We start from the raw sequence: 18,997 nt of genomic DNA on the forward strand, positions 1-18,997 counted from the left end.
AAAAAAAAAAAAAGGACTTATCCTCAACTCATCAAGAGTGCTGGAAGATTCCTGCCAGATTCCTTTCTGGAAAGAGAAGCATCTCTCACCGGCAGTATAGTCTCTAGACACTTTTAAAGAGTCAAACGGACCTTCAGCCAAGAAAGATCATGGTGGATCTACCAGGAACCCTGAGCCTGTGTTTACTTACCCCCCGCACACCCAGGAGAAGTTCAAAGGCGCCCGCTCTCCGCTCTCCGCAGAGGACGCTGCCTGCCGCCTGCTGCCGGGGACTGTGGAAGGCACTGGTCCCCTCTCGTTCTCATCCCCAGGCAATGAGATGGGAAAAAATAAATCCTGAACGGTTCCTCCTTGTCACATCCACAGGGACACCCTAGCGCCACCAAGCAGCACGGTGCTGCTGCTCTCCCCTCCTCCGCAGCCCCACCCCGCCCTGCGAGCCTGCCCACTCTGCACGGGCACCAAGTGATGACAGACGTGGGGACGACAGAACCACCAAGTGCCACATGCCCAGAGCCAGCACCGGGGGACAGAACGCGGAACCGGAGCGGTACGTCTGTGAGGGGGCTGCCTAACACACCTCAGGTTCCCCAAAACTCCTTCGACCTCCTCACTCAAAGAGAAACTGTTTATTCCTTTCAGACTCCCAACTATCACAATAGCATATGCCAACTACTAACAATCCCAGAAGGGGGGGGAAAAAAAAAACATTCCCCCACAGGAGAGGCTGATGGGGTCACACAAAGAGCGGTGACAGTAATAGGCACCCTTAAAGAGAGAGAAGGCAATCAATTATGAACCACTTGCAAAAATTGCCGGGCTGTCAAAAGCCTGGGTACAGCTGTGCTTCGTGTGATTTTCAATGAAAAATTATTCCTTATTCGCAAGTCTAGAATACTTGTTAGGGAAATATCTCAAATGGCCCAGGTTCAACCAGAGTCTAATCTGAAAACAAGTTAATGACCCCTGGGAAGAACTGGGAGGCACGGCTCTCTGGAGAGCAGCCACCTCCCTCAGCAGGTGCGGGTAGTGGGCAGGGACCCAAAGTGCCCTGCCCCGTCCCCGAGGGGCACACATCAGGAACTCACAAAAAAAAAAAAAAAAAAAAAATCACAGCAAAACAGAGGGGTCCCTTTAGCCATCATCCGTTTTAGCAGGTTTTAAAAGAAAAGCTAGCACACACCCAGCTGGTAGCACAGGACTGTAATCCCAGATACTCGGGGGTGAGGCCCGAGAATCACAAATTCAAGGCCAGCCTGAGCAACATAGACTCAGTTACAAAGTTAAAACCATGAAAGGCCTGAGGGTGTAGCTCAGTGGTAAGGGCACTTTGTCTAGCATATGAGAAACCCAGGATTCAATCCCCAACACACACACACACACACAGATACACAGAACATCGTTTTAAATATCCATAAATTTGAACGTTTTTCCTTTTCATTTATATCCTTAACAATTATTACTCTTAATTTCATTGCCACTGAATTGTTTCTCCCAAGAAATAGACTATGTGAGCAGAGTTACTGCGGGACATTACCTATTGTTTTTTTGGTTTTCCGAGGTAGGGTCTCATTGTAGCTCAGGCTGCCCTGGAATTCACTCTGTCGTCTCAGGGTGGCCTTGAACTCACAGTGATCCTCCTACCTCTGCCTTCCGAGTGCTGGGATTAAAGGCATGCGCCACCACACCTGGCTCATTACCTATTCTTTTAACGAACTGAAAATCCATTATCAGATGTGGGTGTCATCACAGCTGTTAATTAAGTCATTACTTCAGCCAGGCACAGTGGCTCAGGTTTTTTTTCTCAGTTTTTTTTTTCAGTTCGTTAAAAGAATAGGTAATGAGCCAGGTGTGGTGGCGCATGCCTTTAATCCCAGCACTCGGAAGGCAGAGGTAGGAGGATCACTGTGAGTTCAAGGCCACCCTGAGACGACAGAGTGAATTCCAGGGCAGCCTGAGCTACAATGAGACCCTATCTCTAAATAAATAAATAAGAAAAACAGGTGCTTGGGAAACATGGTACAGACTTACCTCCAGGTTATGTATATGAGCTGTGTGACATGTAAATGAATTTAGTGTTTAGACTTAAGTCCCATCTCTAAAATACCTCATTATGTGGAATGCAAATATTCAAAACTTTAAGAAGAAAAAAAAAAACCTGAACTCTGAAACACTTCTGGTCTTAAGCATTTAGGACGAGAGGTACTGAACCTGAATTCTCTTCCGGTAGGTATGAATGTAAATGTATGTATGTAGGTATGTGTGTATGGGCTTTCTCCATTTTCACAGTAGAAAGCAAAGCTCGATTTCCATGTAAACCCCAGCTTTCACCCATCCTTCACATTTGAACGGACGTCCACACCTCATCCATATAACTGTCTTGCTTAGCCTCGACACATGATGTCATACAGCAGAGCTAGAAAAGCCCTTGACATGCTAACTTTTTATATATCTGCTTTATTGAATCTTAAAATAAATTTTAGGTGAAAAAAAACATGATTTCTTTCCTAGGGGGAACTTAAATATGCAACGAGCAAATTATAGAAAAAGAATTCATTATCCCTAATGGCTTTAAAGGATTCTTCCCCATCAGCACACTGTGCCTGTGGCCTGCAGCGCCCTCTCCATAAATACATGTGTGATCCAGGGACATATGACTTAAAAATTAAAAAAAAAAAAATCCCAGCACTCGGGAGGCAGAGGTAGGAGGATCGCCGTGAGTTCCAGGCCACCCTGAGACTTCAGAGTGAATTCCAGGTCAGCCTGGGATAGAGTTAAGACCCTGCCTCAGAATAAATAAATAAAACCAAAAAACTCATCAAGACACATAGTTTGGTGCTCCAGGGGCCACTGTGCACACAAAGCAGCCATCGCTGAGATGTGGTGTTCCTAAAGACAGCCCAGCAGACACAGTAAAGCTGGAAGACAGAACAGTACAATTAGAGAGCGTCCCGAGGTGTGACCACGCACACCAGCCATGGCGCAGGGGAGGGACTCTGAAAAGGGGAAGGAGCGGGATCGGGGCTTAGGGTAAGGAGGAACAGGAGAGGGGAAGCAAAGGGGAGCGGAGGAGGGAGAGGAAGACTAGGAGGAGAGACTGAGTGTGCCTTAGCCCTGGACCTGACCAACCCCTTTGGTGGCCATCACCCAGGCACAAAGGGCATATGCCACATGTGGTGCACCAAGTGCCTGGCTCCTCCTCGCTGTCAGACTAAACCCAGCTAGCACACAGCCCTGTAGAATCATATCCACATAGCCGCTGTTGCTTGTATTCTCCCCATCCATATGTTGCATTCAGGTCCAAAAAAACAAGAAATATAAATCAGAGCTATTTCAAAATCTAGACTGTGTGCGCCAGGAGATGCTCGGTGGCTAAGGGCACTCGTTACCCATGCATGAGAGCCTGAGTGGGCCTGATTTGCTGTGAGCTTCATTCCCCAGCATCCACATAGAAAAGCCGGGCCAGGCTGGGGAGATGGCACAGCAGCTAAAGGTACTTGCTTACAAAGCTTGATGGCTCAGGATTCAATGCCCCACTACCCACATAAAGCCAGTTGTACAAAGTGGCCCCGTGTCAGGGGTCCATTTACAGTGGCAGGAGGACCTGGCACTCCTATGCTCTCTATCTTCCCCTCCCCCCCTCCCTTCCCTCTCTCTGTCTAAAATATTTTTTTTTAAAGCTGGATGTGGGCTGGAGAGATGGCTTAGCAGTTAAGGCACTAGGCTTCAAAGCCAAAGGACCAGAGTTCGATTCCCCAGGATGCACAAGGGGACGCATGCATCTGGAGTTCATTTGCAGTGGCTGGAGGCACTAGCAGCCCCATATTCACTCTCTCTCACTCTGCCTCTTTCCCTCTCTCAAATAAATAAATAAAAAGTAAAATATTTTTTAAAAAGCTGAATGTGTGTACATGTGCCTTTAACCTCAGTCCTGTGGGGGACACAGAAGGGAGAATGGCTGGGCTCACGGGTCAGCCAGTATGACTTTAAAAAATGGCAGTTCCTGGTTCAGTGAGAGACCTCGTCTCAAGGAATCTGGTGGAAGCGTGATGGAGGAAGACACTGGAATTCTCCTCTGCTCTCCACATACATGCATGCAGTGTGCATGGGTCTGTACACACACACATGCATCACACCCACCACACCACACATGCAACACACAAAAGCAACAAAGGAAACAAAAAAAATCTAGGCTGTGCACTAAAATACCTAATGTGAGACCCTTCTCAAAGGATAGATGACTGTGGACAATTAGAAACATAGGGAATGGGAGACAGCATGTGAGGAAACTAGATTCCTGGCACACGGCTGATGGGGATGTAAAAAGGTGCAGTATGGACTGCAGAGATGGCTTAGTAGTTAAGGTGTTTGCCTGGAAATCCTAAGGACCCACGTTTGATTCCCCAGTACCCACGTAAGCTAGATGCACAAGGTGGCATATGTGTCTGCAATTCATTTGTAGTGGCTGGAGGCCCTGGAGCAGCGTCCCCCCAAAATAAATAAATAAAACATAAAAATAAATCAATAAATAAAGATGAAGTGTTGTGAGCAGCAGGCAGATTATCCCTCAAAAAACCAAATACAGAATCTATTAACAACCACTCCCTGCCTCTGTATATACCAAGAGCTCTGACAAGGGTTTGAGAGGATAATTGCACGCCAATGGTTACTTCAGTATCACTCAACAGTCAAATAAGTATCTGCCAACAGATGAATGGATAAATACTGATATATACCATCAATGGAATATTATTGAGCCTTAAGAAGGAATCAAAGTCTGATGCATGCAGCAACATGGATGAACCCAGACAGCATAATGTCAGGTGAAGTAAAAAAGCAAGGGTATAATTTTTTTTTGAGAAAGGGTCTCATGTAGCCCAGGCTAGCCTTGAACTTACTAGGCAGCCCATGATGACTTTGAGTTCTTAATCTCTTTCCTCCATTTTGCAAGTGCTAGAACTAAAGGCATATGCCACTATGCCCAACTAGAAATTGTGTAATTTTACTTATGTACAGTGTAACTTACGTACAGTGTACAGTGAGTCCATGGGGTAGGCGGATGGAAAGTTACTGCTTAATGGGCACGGGGTTTCTGTCTAGACTAATGAGAAAGTTCTAGAGATGCTGAGTGGCAATGGATGCCGCTCTCTGAATGTGCTTCACACCACTGAAGCGTGCACCTGAAGACCGTCAACATGGGCCCGTTTGGGTATGTATCTCTTACCATAACAAAATGTCAGTATTTCAAAATGATTCTTCTCTAGTCAAAATTTAGTCAAAAAGGAATATGAGGCCAGTTGTGATGGCACACGCCTTTAATCCCAGCACTTGGAAGCAGAGGTAGGAAGATCACTGTGAGTTCAAGGCCAACCTGAGACTATATAGTGAATTCCAGATCACCCTGGGCTAGAGCTACAGGCTACCTCAAAAAAAAAAAAAAAAGGTTAAGGGCTGGAGGGATGGCTTAGCAGTGAAGGTGTTTTCCTGCAAAGCCAAAGCACCCAGGTTCGATTCCCCAGGACCCACGTTAACCAGATACACAAGAGGGTACATGCATCTGGAGTTCGCTTGCAGTGGCTGGAGGCCCTGGCATGCCCATTTATATCCTCTCCACACACACACCCAATCTCTCTCTCTGTCAAATAAATATTGTTAAAATTTTTTAAAAAAGGAATAGGACAGTAATTTAACATGACCTTCAGGATACCCAAGCTTAGACTTTCCCTGTGAAAATCTCTAAGCAAAGCCTTCCTGATGCAGGAATGGCTACATCTGCCTCATTTCTCTGGTGGCACACCAGAAGTCATGCCCAAAGTAAACAAAGATGTCCTGGTTCCATGTATCTCATCCCAGGACTCAAGAGGCTGGGTAGGAGGATTCCATGAGTTTAAGGCCGTCTGAGATGACACAGTAAAGTCCAGGCTAGGCGGAACTACTGAATGAGATCTCAAGTCTCATTTGCTCTCTTACTGTTGGAACACAAAGCCTGACCAGAAGCAGCTCAAGAAAAGAACAGGGTTTAATCCGGCTTCTGTTTCCAGAGGCTGGAGTCCATGATGGTGGGCCAAAGTGGGGAGCCGGCATCCCATCACCCCACCAGAAACAGAGAAAAGCAACAGGACTGGACCATAAAACCTCAGAGATGGCCCACCCAATGACCCACTTCCTCCAGCAAACAGCCATTTCTCTAAAGGCTCCACAGCCTTCCCAAATAGCACCACCAGCTGGGGATCAAATGTTCAAACACATGAGCCTATGGGGGATAGTTCATTCAAACCACCACATCCTGTCCCAATTCCTCCATCCCTGCGCCCCACACCCAAGGGAACCATATTTTATTTAAGGGGGAAAAAGGGTTTATATTTCCTTCTGGGTGTAGGGGCAGGAAAACTCCACCCTCTGTTCCCTGGCCTCGGACAGGAGATGGGACTCAGCCCCGGCCTGCCCTATTCCTGGTCTGTGATGTGAGTGACCATCTTACCCGGAAAGTCTGCTCCAGCTTCTCCTTGTGGGGCACCTGATCCAAGGTGCCATCCGTCTGACTCCTTTTCAGACCAGTTGTGACATCAGGGACGTTGCTGAAATCTACAAGGCAAAAGACAAAGAAGCATGAGTTTGTCCATTTTCATGATTGATTTCAAGGATTTGGAGATATCTTGGAGGCTCAGGCAGAGCAAGTGAGAAGGAAAGTAGGAAGAGACAGCAGTCCTTAGTGACAGCCACATTCCATAGCCAGGGCATTCTTCCACAGACCTGGGCCCACCTTAACATAAGCAACATCTCCTGTCCGTTGTGGGACAAAGTCACCAATCAAAATAACAACTTGAGGACTTCCAGGTAAGATGGCATAGGAGTCACACCAATCCAGCCTAGGGAGGGATTTGAGTAAAACCACAACAAAATACTCTCTTCATCTGAAAAGTGACTGTGTATAGGTTTTTATCGGCCATGGTGGAGAAGGAGGAGAGGTTAAGATCTATCAGAAAGGAGTTAATCAGCCAGAATCCCACCGAGGAGTGTGCAGACCCGGACCAGACCCCATCCAATAGGACCCACATGAATCCACACAACGCCTCCCCCGGTGCCCAGCTGCAGGAGCAGAGACCAAACAAGGGGATTTTACAACCTCATCAGCCTCCTTGCAAAGTCAGGAACCCTGAAGGGAGACAGCAGAGTTGCTCCTGAAGGGGACACTGGCGGGACCAGCTGAGCAGTTCCAGGACAACTCCAGCTTCCTGCGCTCTCCCTCCCCCAACCAACAGCACGACGACCCTCCGGAGAAGGCATTCAGCTCCCAGCCACAGGGCACCCAGCTCAGCTGACCAGAACACCAGGCTCACAGCACAACACAGAGGGGCCAAGGTGGGCTCTCAGCATTGGTGAGATTGGAAGCCGCTCCAAAAAGTAACAAGGCCAACTGACAAAAAAAAAAAAAGCAGGGCACAGGCCTGCACTGGAAGTGCTAATCTCTCTTTCCATGTCAGGGCAGGTTATGGGTTACATATTCGTGGCTGGCTTTCCCACTCTCAAGCTGCATTTGGGGCATGACTATTGTTGCCTTTGATGTCTTCAGGTTCACAGGGCCTTTGTCTTTTTCTTCTGTCATGACTGGGGGCAGGGTCTGATTCAGACTCAGGCTGACCTGGAACCCAGTTCAGAACAGAGATCTCAACCTCCCAGCTGACAGGATTAAGGGTGCAGAGCAGCACACACCCTCAGGGACTGTGATAGTTAAGGTGTTGTCAACTTGATCTGTTTAGTAATCCACAGGCTGCTTCTAGGAAGGATCAACTAAAGGAGGAGGTCTTTCTCCCAGGGTGAGCCCTTCCCCCAGAGTGGGCGCCCCGCTCAGAGAGGGACTTGATATAAGGAAGCTCTGGGTAGAAGAGTTCCCTTTTTTCCTTCCTTCCTTCCACTTGGCTGCCGGAGCTGCTCCCTACCTTCTAGCGTGGATTGAAGACCAGTGCGGACTAAAGACCAACATCAACCGAAGACCCACGTGGATCGAAACCCAGCGGCTCCTCAGGAAGCCTCCAGGCTTTCCGGCTCCTCAGGAGGCCTCCAGGCTTTCCGGCACCATCTGCAGTGCCGGTCGGGACTGCTGAGGCATCTGGCCACGTGGACTGAGCAGCTACCAGGTTCGGTGATTCTCAGGCCTGCAACTGCTATTGGACTACTGTAAGCTAATCCAATAAATTCCCTTATAAAATAATTCATTCTAGTAATTCTGTTCCTCTAGAGAACCCTGACTAATACAGGGACTTGGGCTTTATAAGGTCACCTGTTTCAATCCCACACTTGCATACTCTGTGTTGGTTTTTATTGAATGTGTATACTGCTCAGTTGAATTTCAGAATTTTGCTGGTAATTGCTCCACCCAGTCCACTAGAATACTTGAATAGCAGGCAAACTCAACACCTAGGATTGCTTCTGTGGTTGGACTGGAGGACAAGAGCTACACATGGCACCTTAAACTCCTACTCTGAAGGTACATGAAGTCGGATTGCCAAATCAAAAAAGACAGGTTATTAGAAAACCCAAGCAACAAATCAACTCAGGATGCAAAAACTGCTACATGATAATACAAGAAACACAAAGAATCAAGACAATACAATCCCACCAAAAATTATAAATCCATCATAAATGACCCCAATGAGTTGTTTTAGATGAAATGCTTAATGAAGATTTCAAAAACATGATTTTATCTATACTCAAAGAAATCAAAGGAATAAAAGAAGAAAACAAACTCCTAAAGGAATGCCAAGAGAAGCCAGCTTATAGAAATAAGGTCACTATAAGACATGAGTAAGGAAATAGAAATACTGAAGAAAAACCAGGCAGAAATTCTAGCACTGGAAAACCCAGTCAGTCAAATAAAAAACTGTGGAAGGTCTCACCAGTAGAATGGATGAAGGAGAGAACAGAATATCTAAACTAGAAGATCAGGTGGCAGATTTAATACAGTCCAACAAAGGGAAAGACAAGCTCATAGAAAGATATGAATGGGAATTTCAAGATATTCGGGACACTATGAAAAGATCAAACATAAGAATTTGGGGTATAGCAGAAGGAGAAGAATTTCAATCCTGGGGCTTAGGTGTCTACAACAAAATCACAGAAGAAAAATTTCCCCAAATTGAGAAAGATGTGCCAATGCAGATACAAGTAGCTTTTAGAACACCAAACAGACAAAACCTGGAAAGAACCTCTCCTTGCCATGTTATAATTTAACTACTAAACACACAAACCAAAGAAAATATACTGAAAGCAGTTAGAGAAAAAGCAAGTCACCCATAAAGGCAAGCCCATCAGGATCACAGCAGATTACTCAACACATACTTTAAAAGCCAGAAGGGCTTAAAATGATGTATTCCAAGTTCTGAAAGATAACTGTCATCCAAAAATACTTTACCCTACAAAACTATCCACCCAAATTGAAGGCAAAATAAGAACATTCTACAACAAAATAATAACTTGAGAGAGTGGCTATACCCATCAAAAAGTCTCTTTAACAACCATGCTTATTTCCTTTAATCCATGTTGCTCTCACTCTTGGAGAATCTGTTTTTAAAAAACATATCTACTTATTTGAGAAAGAGGGAGGGGGAGAGAGAGAGAGAGAGAGAGAGAGAAAGAAAGGCAGATAGAGAATGGGTGCACCAGGGCCTCTAGCCACTGCAAACAAACTCCAGATGCATATGTCACCTTGTGCATTTGGCTTATGTGAGTACTGGGGAATCAAACCTGGGTCCTTAGGCTTTGCAGGCAAGTGCCATAACCACTAAGCCATTGCTCCAGCACCCTCCCCACTTTTAACAGATGGCAGTGAACACCAGGGAGAACCAAGACCCCTCAGTACAGCAATAGGAGATAGCCGGCTGCCTAGCATGAGCCGAGCCACGTTTCCACTGCCAGCTCTGCTTTCTCCCCTTTTTTGTGTTTTTTTTTTTTTTTTTTTTTTTTTTTCTGGCACACAAATCCTATTCAAAACGTCTCCAAGTCACACGCCAATGTTTTTGACTATAGTCTTTAGCATGGCTAAACTGGCTCCCATCACAAAAGTGGGAACAGTCCCTGGAGGAGTTTCAGATCTAGCAGTGAAGACAAAGATGCCTGGGCTTGCCCCTCTCAGGACCCACCCACCACCCTGGAAGCAGTCCACTTCCCAGCAGGCAGACCGCATTGATGAGATGAGACCCCTAAACCAAGATGGCCAACCAGTTTCTCCACTGCAGCCTCCGTACACCAACATGAGCACTTTGTGTAGAGGAAACCAATGGACTCGGAATTGTTTGCAGCGGAAGGGAGCCCTCATTCCCAAGGGCGCCCCAGCAGCGCATCTGCCTGATCATCAGTCAGCATGAGCTGTTTGAGCACTAGCTGTTTCCCCAGGGAGAGTGCTAGGTGCTAGCGATACCGACATGACTGAGACCCACTCCAGGTCTGCTTCTGGGACGAGGTGACTGGTGCCAGGGAGGGAGGCAGAGACACGTGTGTCGCAAAGATAATACGAAAAAAGATCACACAAGGCCTGGGGAGGGAAGGAGGGGCAGTGCTTGAAGGAAGCTCTCATTCTCTCTGGGCTTTGAAAGACTTCATGGAAAGGACACCGTTGCGAGACGTCTCTAAATCCTCCAGGGATTGTCTGTCTTTGCAATGTAGGTGATGGGACTTGGGAGATGGGTGAGTGGGGAAAGTGCGTTTGAATCCCAGCACTTGGAAGGTAGAGGTAGGAGGATCGCCATGAGTTCAAGGTCATTCTGAGACTAAGTAGTGAATTCTAGATCAGCCTGGGCTATAGTGAAATAGAATAATAATAATAATGAGGAGGAGGAGCAGCCAGATGTGGTGGTATATGGCCTGAATTCCAGCACTCAGGAAGCAGAGGTAGAAGGATCGCTATCAGTTTGAGGCCCGCCTGAGACTACATGGTGAATTTCGGTCCATCTGGGTTAGAGACCCTACCTCAAAAAAAAAAAAAAAAAGTAGCAAGTCATAGAAAAACTGACCTACACACACACACACACACACACACACACACACACAACCATTCATGCACACTTGCACATACATTACACACGGAAGAGCAGGCACTCCGTGAGTGGGGAGGGCTATGGAAAGTCACACGGTAGCAGGAGCTGAACACAATCAGAGAGCTTGTCGGGCGGGCGAGTCCGCAGCCGCAGAGCAGGGAGGCCGAGCAGAAAAACCTGGGTCGGGAAGGCAAAGCCACCAGCAGGGGCGAGGAGTCGGGACTCCGATGGGCGCAGGTCACAGGATCAGCGAACAGGGCAGCGAGGGCAGAGCACTGAGGAGGCAGACCCCCGCAGGCGCCCTCCTTCACATGAAACACTGCTGCACCATGGGGGGGGGGGGGGAAGATGGTCAGTGGCCAGGCCTGAAAAGGGTCTTCCGGGGACGTGGACCTGGATGTCCCGAGAACGTTCGAGATTAAGTCAGTAGAGCATGCGCGGCACCAACCACAGAAGGTGCGGGGCGAGAACCCCAAAAGCAAGGCAAAGGGGCGTGGCCCTTAGGGGCGGAGTGGGGGGGAGCTGGAAGAACAGAAGCCTCCTTGTCAGCAGTGAGTCTCCCAGTTTCCAGAGTCCCAGCGAGCATGGAAACGTGACACTCGGGCCACACGGGCTTTCACTCATGACGGGGGGTTTCCGTGGTGTCTCCCCCGACAGCTGGCAGGTGCCAGGTGTGGCGACACACACAGGACTAAGATTCGGGACCCGTGAGCAGCTCAGAGACGCAAGGACACAGGAGCATCCGAGCCCGAGGGGCCAGGTGGACGCCAAGTGAAAACAGCTTGGGAGGTGTCAGGAGCGGGAGCGGGTGCCAAGCAAGTTCTGAGTCATTCACTCAGTGCGGTCACAGAAGGACGGAACTTACTGTGGAGTCGTGTGCAAACCGGTGGGGCCCATATGCTCACTTTCCCCTTGAGAGGCCGTGATTCAGGTAAGCAGGAGGAAAGGCGTGGCGATCCACCTGGTGACAGGGCACTGGAAACCCTGCCAGTCCCAGGATGGCAGGTGTGCCTATGTTTGAGTCAGGGCCCGAGGAAGCCTGTGGGTATTAAAGGCCTCCTCTGTCAGGCTCAGGCCTGGCTGGGCTGGCCCATGGGAGCCAAGGCCATTGAAATCAGCCCCCGATCCAGGTGAAGAGAGCTCCAGAAATTCCTGGTATTCCCCCCACCCCAAGGTTGGAAACCTCAGAGCTGGCCTCATCACCCAAATGTCCTATCACAGAATGTAAATGGGCACACAATGGTCTCTGAGGTGGCCAGCCGTTAAGCCCGGACCAGCCTGGAAGTCAGTAAGGCACAGGAAGGGATAGATGGGATCTGCAGCTGCCAACCCGCCTTCAGGAGCACAAACCCCCGCAAGGACCTGCACTCCTGTAAAAGGAGACGCCCTGCGTGCTGTTTCTAGGGGAAATAAGGAGAAAAGAAGCCTCTCCTACAAAAACAGAAAACTGGCTACAGAAAGAGAGTGTAGGCTGCTCAAATCAGGATGCATATTTATGCAGCTGTTTAAACAGGCGTCCTGTCCTGGGTGCTGAATGCCTGGACACAGCCCCAGCTGCGTGCGGCCCACATCTGACTGAAGTGGGAACAGGTAACAGCTGCCACCTGGCAAAGTGTCATCTTCAAGATGCGCCTAGTCACACGGTGTAAGGCCCTTTGCCCCTACAGGATATTAAGAACTTGCTTTCCAGGCAGGAGAGATGGCTTAGTGGCTAAGGTGTTTGCCTGCAAAGCCAAAGGACCTCGGTTCAATTCCCCAGGACCTACGTAAGCCAGATGCAGAAGGGGGCACACGCATCTGGAGTTCGTGTGCAGTGGCTGGAGGCCCTGGCGCACCCATTCTCTCTCTCTCTCTGCCTCTTTCTCACACACAAATAAAGTTAAAAAAAGAACTTGCTTTCCATCCATCCTGCTCCTTGCACTGTCCACAATCCACGTCCACACCCCTAGAGAGGAGACGCACATAATAGTAGTAAATAGGAGCTCAAGTCAGCAGAGCTACTTTTGTGCGTGTTCAAAACATGCCTTTGTCTTTCCCACTGTGTGCCTTGTGGAAATTCAGGTTAGGCTCTGAGGTGTAGCAATTTGAAAAATCTTCACACTTAACGTGGCCAACATAAAAAGCTATTTAGGGGCCGGGAGAACAGAGCTTCAGCGCCCCCAAGTCCCAGCCTCGGCTCCTCCTCGCCGACACACTGATTCTGCTTCTCTCCATCGGATGGGCGCTGGGCCCTGAGCACCCAGAAATAGCTGACCTGATCCAGCCATCTTTCTCCATTTCAGGAGCGGAATTATTAGTGCAGCCGAGGACGCCGTGTCAGGCAGCCCGTCTGACAGAAAAGCTTCCTCCCCATCGTGCCACATGCCTGACAACTGGGGAAAATGCAAGGCTTTAGGTACAAGACACCTAGTAATTCAGTCTTCCTGAGCTCTGCGTCAGCCCATGCTCCATTAGTGCCACTGTCACCCAAGCAGCTGGCAGCCCCAACCCCTGCACAATTAAAGGGCAAAACCTGAGTTAAAGTGGCATCCTGGATACCAACTTAAAGATAGAAATACCAGGAAATGCTACAGTTAAGGTCGCCTCACCCACGCGGCTTGTAACCGAAATGCAAAGCTTACGGTTTTACCTCACTCCCAAATCGGAACTGGCGGAGTTTAATATGCAAGAGAGCAGCTTTTACCATTGATTATCGTCACGCAAGAAGCACGGTCATAGCCAGGCGCTCACTCCCAGACACAAGGGGGGATTCTCTGGGAACAGACAGCATCAAGGGAGAGGGCTTGACGTGTGCAGTGGTAACCTGGGGTGTTTCCACCTGCACCCTGGGTCCTGAGAAGCCTCCCCCTCATGTGAGGAGGCAGCCGTGTTTGGTTCAGGCACGGAAGCGCTATCCCCTAATCCCAGGAGTGCTGGCCGCTTCCTTCTCACTCAACTCGGTAGCAAGACAACAGGATTCAAGTTCTTCCCAGCCCTGGGCCAGAGCCACGGCACACTCAGCTTGTCCTGTGGCAGCCTGGATGACACCTCCTAAGGACGGAAGAGCAGCTCTAGAAAAAGCAATCGAGGGCTGGAGAGATGGCTTAGTGGTGAAGTACTTGCCTGTGAAGCCTAAGGACACCACGCTTCAATGTTCTATTCCCCAGTATCCAAGTAAGCCAGATGCACATGGTGATGCACGCATCTGGAGTTCATTTGCAATGACTGGAGGCCCTGGCATGCCCATTCATATTTGTATTCTCTCTCTCTCTCTCTCTCTCTCTCTCTCTCTCTCTGTCTCTCTCTCTCTCTCTCTCTCTGTCTCTCTCTCTCTCTGTCTCTGTCTCTCTCTCTCTGTCTCTGTCTCTCTCTCTCTCTGTCTCTCTCTCTCTCTGTCTCTGTCTCTCTCTCTGTCTCTGTCTCTCTCTCTCTCTGTCTCTCTCTCTCTCTGTCTCTCTCTCTCTCTCTCTCTCTGTCTCTCTCTCTGTCACTCTCAAATAAATAAATAAAAATAAACAAAAAATTTTTTAAATAAAATAAAAAGCAATCGAAACCAATCCTGGGAATGGATCCTGAGTCCTCAGAAGTCAAAAGTGAATAAAAGCCCTCAAAATGGCATCGAGAGCTGCCCCAAAACACAAAATGCAAACTACAGAATATTCATTTTCTTAGACTATGATTGGAATGTGTCACCTGGGAGTCACGGGTTGGAAAGGAAACCAACAGTGGGCCAGCGCCAGGAGGGGAGCCCGTGAGGAACCGAGGACCTGAAACCAACACGGGAAGAGCTCTGTGCTTCCGCCGCCCGCAGTGCACGGAGCGCCCAGGGCCGAACGAGTCGACTGCCAAGCCCGCCAGCCCCCTGACCTTGGACTTCCCAGGCTCCCCATCTCTGAGCCACACATGTCTGCTTGGGAAGTGACCCCACCACCGGCGTCGCAGCAGGACCAATGGACTAAGACGGTCACAGCCTCCTCGGAGACGCTCAGCTTCCACGGGGGGACTGAGGAGACACCTAGCGTGGGGCGGGGCAGGCGAACCAAAGCTGCTCCTGCTGGTGCTGGATGTGGACGCCACAGCCGCGATGCTCCACGGCCGAGCTCGGACCAGTTCTCTGAATTCACTTCCTAACCGTTGTTCCCACAGCTCAAAGCATATGCTACATGTACGGACTGGCAACGCTATCAGCTCCAAAAGCCTTCTTTCTTTTTCTTATTTATTTATTTTTTTTAGAGAGAATTGGCACGCCAGGGCCTCAGCCACTGAGATTGAACTCCAGACGCTTGTGCCACCTAGTGGGCATGTGCGACCTTGCACTTGCCTCGCCTTTGTGCATCTGGCTTATGTGGAATATAGAGAATCGGACATGGGTCCTTAGACTTTGTAGGCAAGTGCCTTAACCACTAAGCCATCTCTTCAGCCCCAAAGCCCTTCTTTTGCTAACGTGTACAGTGCTAAAATAATTTAGCTAATGACTATCTACCATTACACACTATTTCATAAAGGTAATATACTGCCCTAATAAAAACTTACAGAGGGCTGGGGAGATGGCTCAACTCTTGGAGGCACTTGCTTGCAGAGCCTGTTGGCCTGGGTTCAATTCCCTAGTACCCACATAAACCCAGAGGTCACAAGGAGTTCATGTGTCTAGCATTTCTTATAAGGACAAGAGACCCTGGCACACCAGCTCATGCTGTCTCTCTTTCTCTCATACACATGCAATTCAATAAAAAATACTTTTTAAAAACACATATGGGGAGGGCTGGAGGGATGGCTTAGAGGTTAAGGCGTTTGCCTGCAAAGCCAAAGGACCCAGGTTAGACTCTCCAGGACCCAAACAAACCAGATGCACAAGGAGGCGTACACGTCTGAAGTTCATTTATCGTGGCTGGAGGCCCTGGCGCGCCCGTTTTCTCCCTCCCTCCCTCCCCCGCAACCCCACTTTTCTCTGTCAAATAAACAAAGTATTTTTTTAAAAAGCATACGGAGAAAAACAAATGGAACTTATAATTTTTTAATCTGCTTCAATATATAAATGGTGGGCACAAGCACCCCAGAAGCCAGTGGACCGTCCACTGGTGGCACTTCAGACTCGGTGACCAAGCCACAGCTTTGCCACAGACCACTCATGGCATAATGTTCCAAAAGAGCAAAACCTCTTGGTAAGGTTCTGAAGGACACAAGGGACATCCCTACAAGGGACACGCCCTCCCTGGGTTGTGCCACGCATGGGAAACTCCCAGCACCCCAAAGCTGAGGAGACATGATGATCTGTGTCTGCCGAGGGAGGGAGGAAGGGAGGGAGGGAGGCCCTGGCTTAGAAGCACGTTCCTCAGCCCTGGAAGGTCCGGAAAACGACCTGCAGTGTGTGGGTCAATCTGAACTCCATGGGATGACCATGGACCATGTCCACAAGCGCCATACCACTGTCCCCACAGCATGACCACCCAAACCACACCCACAGACCTTCAAAATGTCACCATGTGGGCAAGGCATTGATTCTGGGACCCACCTCCGCCTCCACCGTGGCCAGGATCCTCCACTTCTCTGGGACAGACAGGTGCGATCAGAGCGGCAAAACGCAGGGAAGGAGCCCCCAGCTCAGAGCTTCAGTTCACTCTCGCCAAGGAACGATGAAATGAGCTCACGAGAGTCTTGGAAACACAGCACTGCACTGAACGACGCAGCGTGTTACGTTCCATCACAGACTCCAAAATGCCACAGTTGATTAAATCATCAATCCTCAAACCCCTCCTCTGACATGAAAACTACAGAAAACTATGAAGGAGGGTAAAAACACCTTTAATAAATAATGTCAGGGCTGGAGAGATGGTTCAGTGGTTAAGGCGCTTGCAGGCAAAGCCTAATAACCTGGGTTCAATTCCCTAGTAACCACGTAAAGCCAGATGCACAAGGTGGCACATGTATCTGGAGTTCATTTCCAGTGGCTAGATGCCCTGGCACACCTATTCTCATTCTCTCTCTCTCTCTGTCAAATAAGTAAATAAATATTTTTAAAGTATTTTTAAAAGCTCAGAGAAGTTACAAGGGAATACTGGATGGTTTGACCAAATTTTCAACCACTAATCCATCTTGCATTAGATTAATACAACTTTGACATTTAATACATCTTACTTTCTCATTACCCACATTCAGATAGCATAGTTTGTGTGAGTTATGGTCTTCACCTGTTCAATTTTCCAGTTCCTCAGAAATCCACTGTGATGTTTTGTAAAGGAACAGTCATTTATCAAGAGTCAAAGACCATTAGACCATCCAAGAAAGCCCAAAAGCATCCCACTCAGCTCCTTTGCCCCACACGTCTCCGGAGTTTGCGTTTTTCCTTCCTTCACTTCAAGTGCAATTTTAAGAGAAGATAAATATTTTGGTAAATCAAAGCTTCCAGTTGACGAATAACAGCATTTTGTAAATACAAAATTAAGATTTCCACTCAGTTCTCCAAGTTTCACCCACTATTCCAGAATTCCATGTTAGCGCTCCCAAGACACAGTGGGGGTAAAAAGAACACACGGAACGTTGAGCTCATTTGCTAAGAAAAGCTTCGTGTCTCTTCACTTTGTATAGCAACACTTATTTTTAACTCATTTAGAGTTCCCTAAACTTAATCCCTGCTTTCACTTTAAAATGCAATGGCTTGTGACACTTTTCATTAAGGACATTTTCTGTGCTTTGTCATCCAGACAAGTATTACCTTTAATCAGTGAAAAAATTTACATGAAGAGGTGAATTGTTCTGTAGGAGAAAAAAAAAAAAGAAACTGACCACACTCAAAGATAGTGCAGGTTAGGACATGAACAATGTAACCAAAGATCACCATGTAAATGTTACATATTGTTATTACAAAAAAAAAAAAAATTAACACACCTGTCTTGCCATTGTGTGGGGTATCCTTTAAAAAAAACCAAGCCGGGCGTGGTGGCGCACTCCTTTAATCCCAGCACTGGGGAGGCAGAGGTAGGAGGATTGCCGTGAGTTTGAGGCCACCCTTAGACTCCATAGTGAATTCCAGGTCAGTCAGGGCTAGAGGGAGACTCTACTTCGAAAAAATTGAAAAAAAAAAAAAACTATTAATGTCTTTGTGCATAGGAAATTTAAAGCCAAAGGCTAGTGGAGTAAACTCTGTTCACATGAATAGCATGCCAAAAAATAAAAAATGTAAATTTCATGACTCTCCCGGGTCCACTTAACCTGAGGGCAGGATCCCATCAGTGACATCCTGACTCCACACATGAGCTCTGGCAATAACAGAGAAGCCCATGCGGACAGTCAACGTTTCTCCATAGCCCACTGCTTGGCTTGTCTTATCACTGAGTTCAAAAACAGTCCGGGAGGAGAAGTGAGACAGATGCGTTTCAGGGCGGCCACGAGCCGCCTGCTACGTCCAGGCTGACTGCGACAGATAGATCTTTCCTAGGTCAGGGGCAGAAGAGAAGGTGGGAGGAAAGAGTTCAGAATGTGCACACCCACATCCTGCTTCTCCAAACAAGCTACAGGCGTGACAGGGGAAGTATACTCAGCCCAGAGGGGGGAAAAAGGTACTTGGCGTGGCAGACAGCTTCCCAGTGTTGGCTGAAAGCACCCAACCACAGCAGCTTGCAGCAGGAAAGGGTTCATCCTGGCTTACAGACTCGAGGGGAAGCTCCATGATGGCAGGGGAAAACGATGGCATGAGCAGAGGGTGGACATCACCTCCTGGCCAACATTGGGTGGACAACAGCAGCAGGCATGTGTGTCAAACACTGGCAAGGGGAAGCTGGCTATAACACCCTTAAGCCTGAGTCCAGCAACACATCTGCCCCAGGAGGCTCCAGTTCCCAAACTGTCATCAGTTGGGAACCTAACATTCAGGACACTTGAGTTTACGGGGGACACCTGAATCAAACCACCACAAGGGATAAATGGAGGGGTTGGTGATGCTCAATGGCCTTACATACTTGCTTGAAGAGGTCATACGTAACCCAGTT

The 18,997-nt window shown here is 48.3% G+C and overlaps 1 protein-coding gene across 3 annotated transcripts in view; it reads right to left on the reverse strand.

Moving 5' to 3' along the window:
* The window catches only part of Tiam2 (TIAM Rac1 associated GEF 2), a 115,770-nt gene that overhangs the window by 37,152 nt on the left and 59,621 nt on the right, over positions 1-18,997 (reverse strand). For 2 of the 3 annotated variants that reach the window (XM_045158854.1, XM_045158853.1), the window contains exon 14: positions 6,482-6,585. In XM_045158854.1, the coding sequence (XP_045014789.1) occupies positions 6,482-6,585 (104 nt within the window). Of the gene's footprint in view, positions 1-190; positions 381-6,481; positions 6,586-18,997 lie in introns of those variants that run through there. The other variant, XM_045158855.1, reaches the window with a different exon arrangement.

Source organism: Jaculus jaculus, chromosome 9 (assembly GCF_020740685.1).
Source record: "Jaculus jaculus isolate mJacJac1 chromosome 9, mJacJac1.mat.Y.cur, whole genome shotgun sequence".
Classification (NCBI taxonomy): domain Eukaryota; kingdom Metazoa; phylum Chordata; class Mammalia; order Rodentia; family Dipodidae; genus Jaculus; species Jaculus jaculus.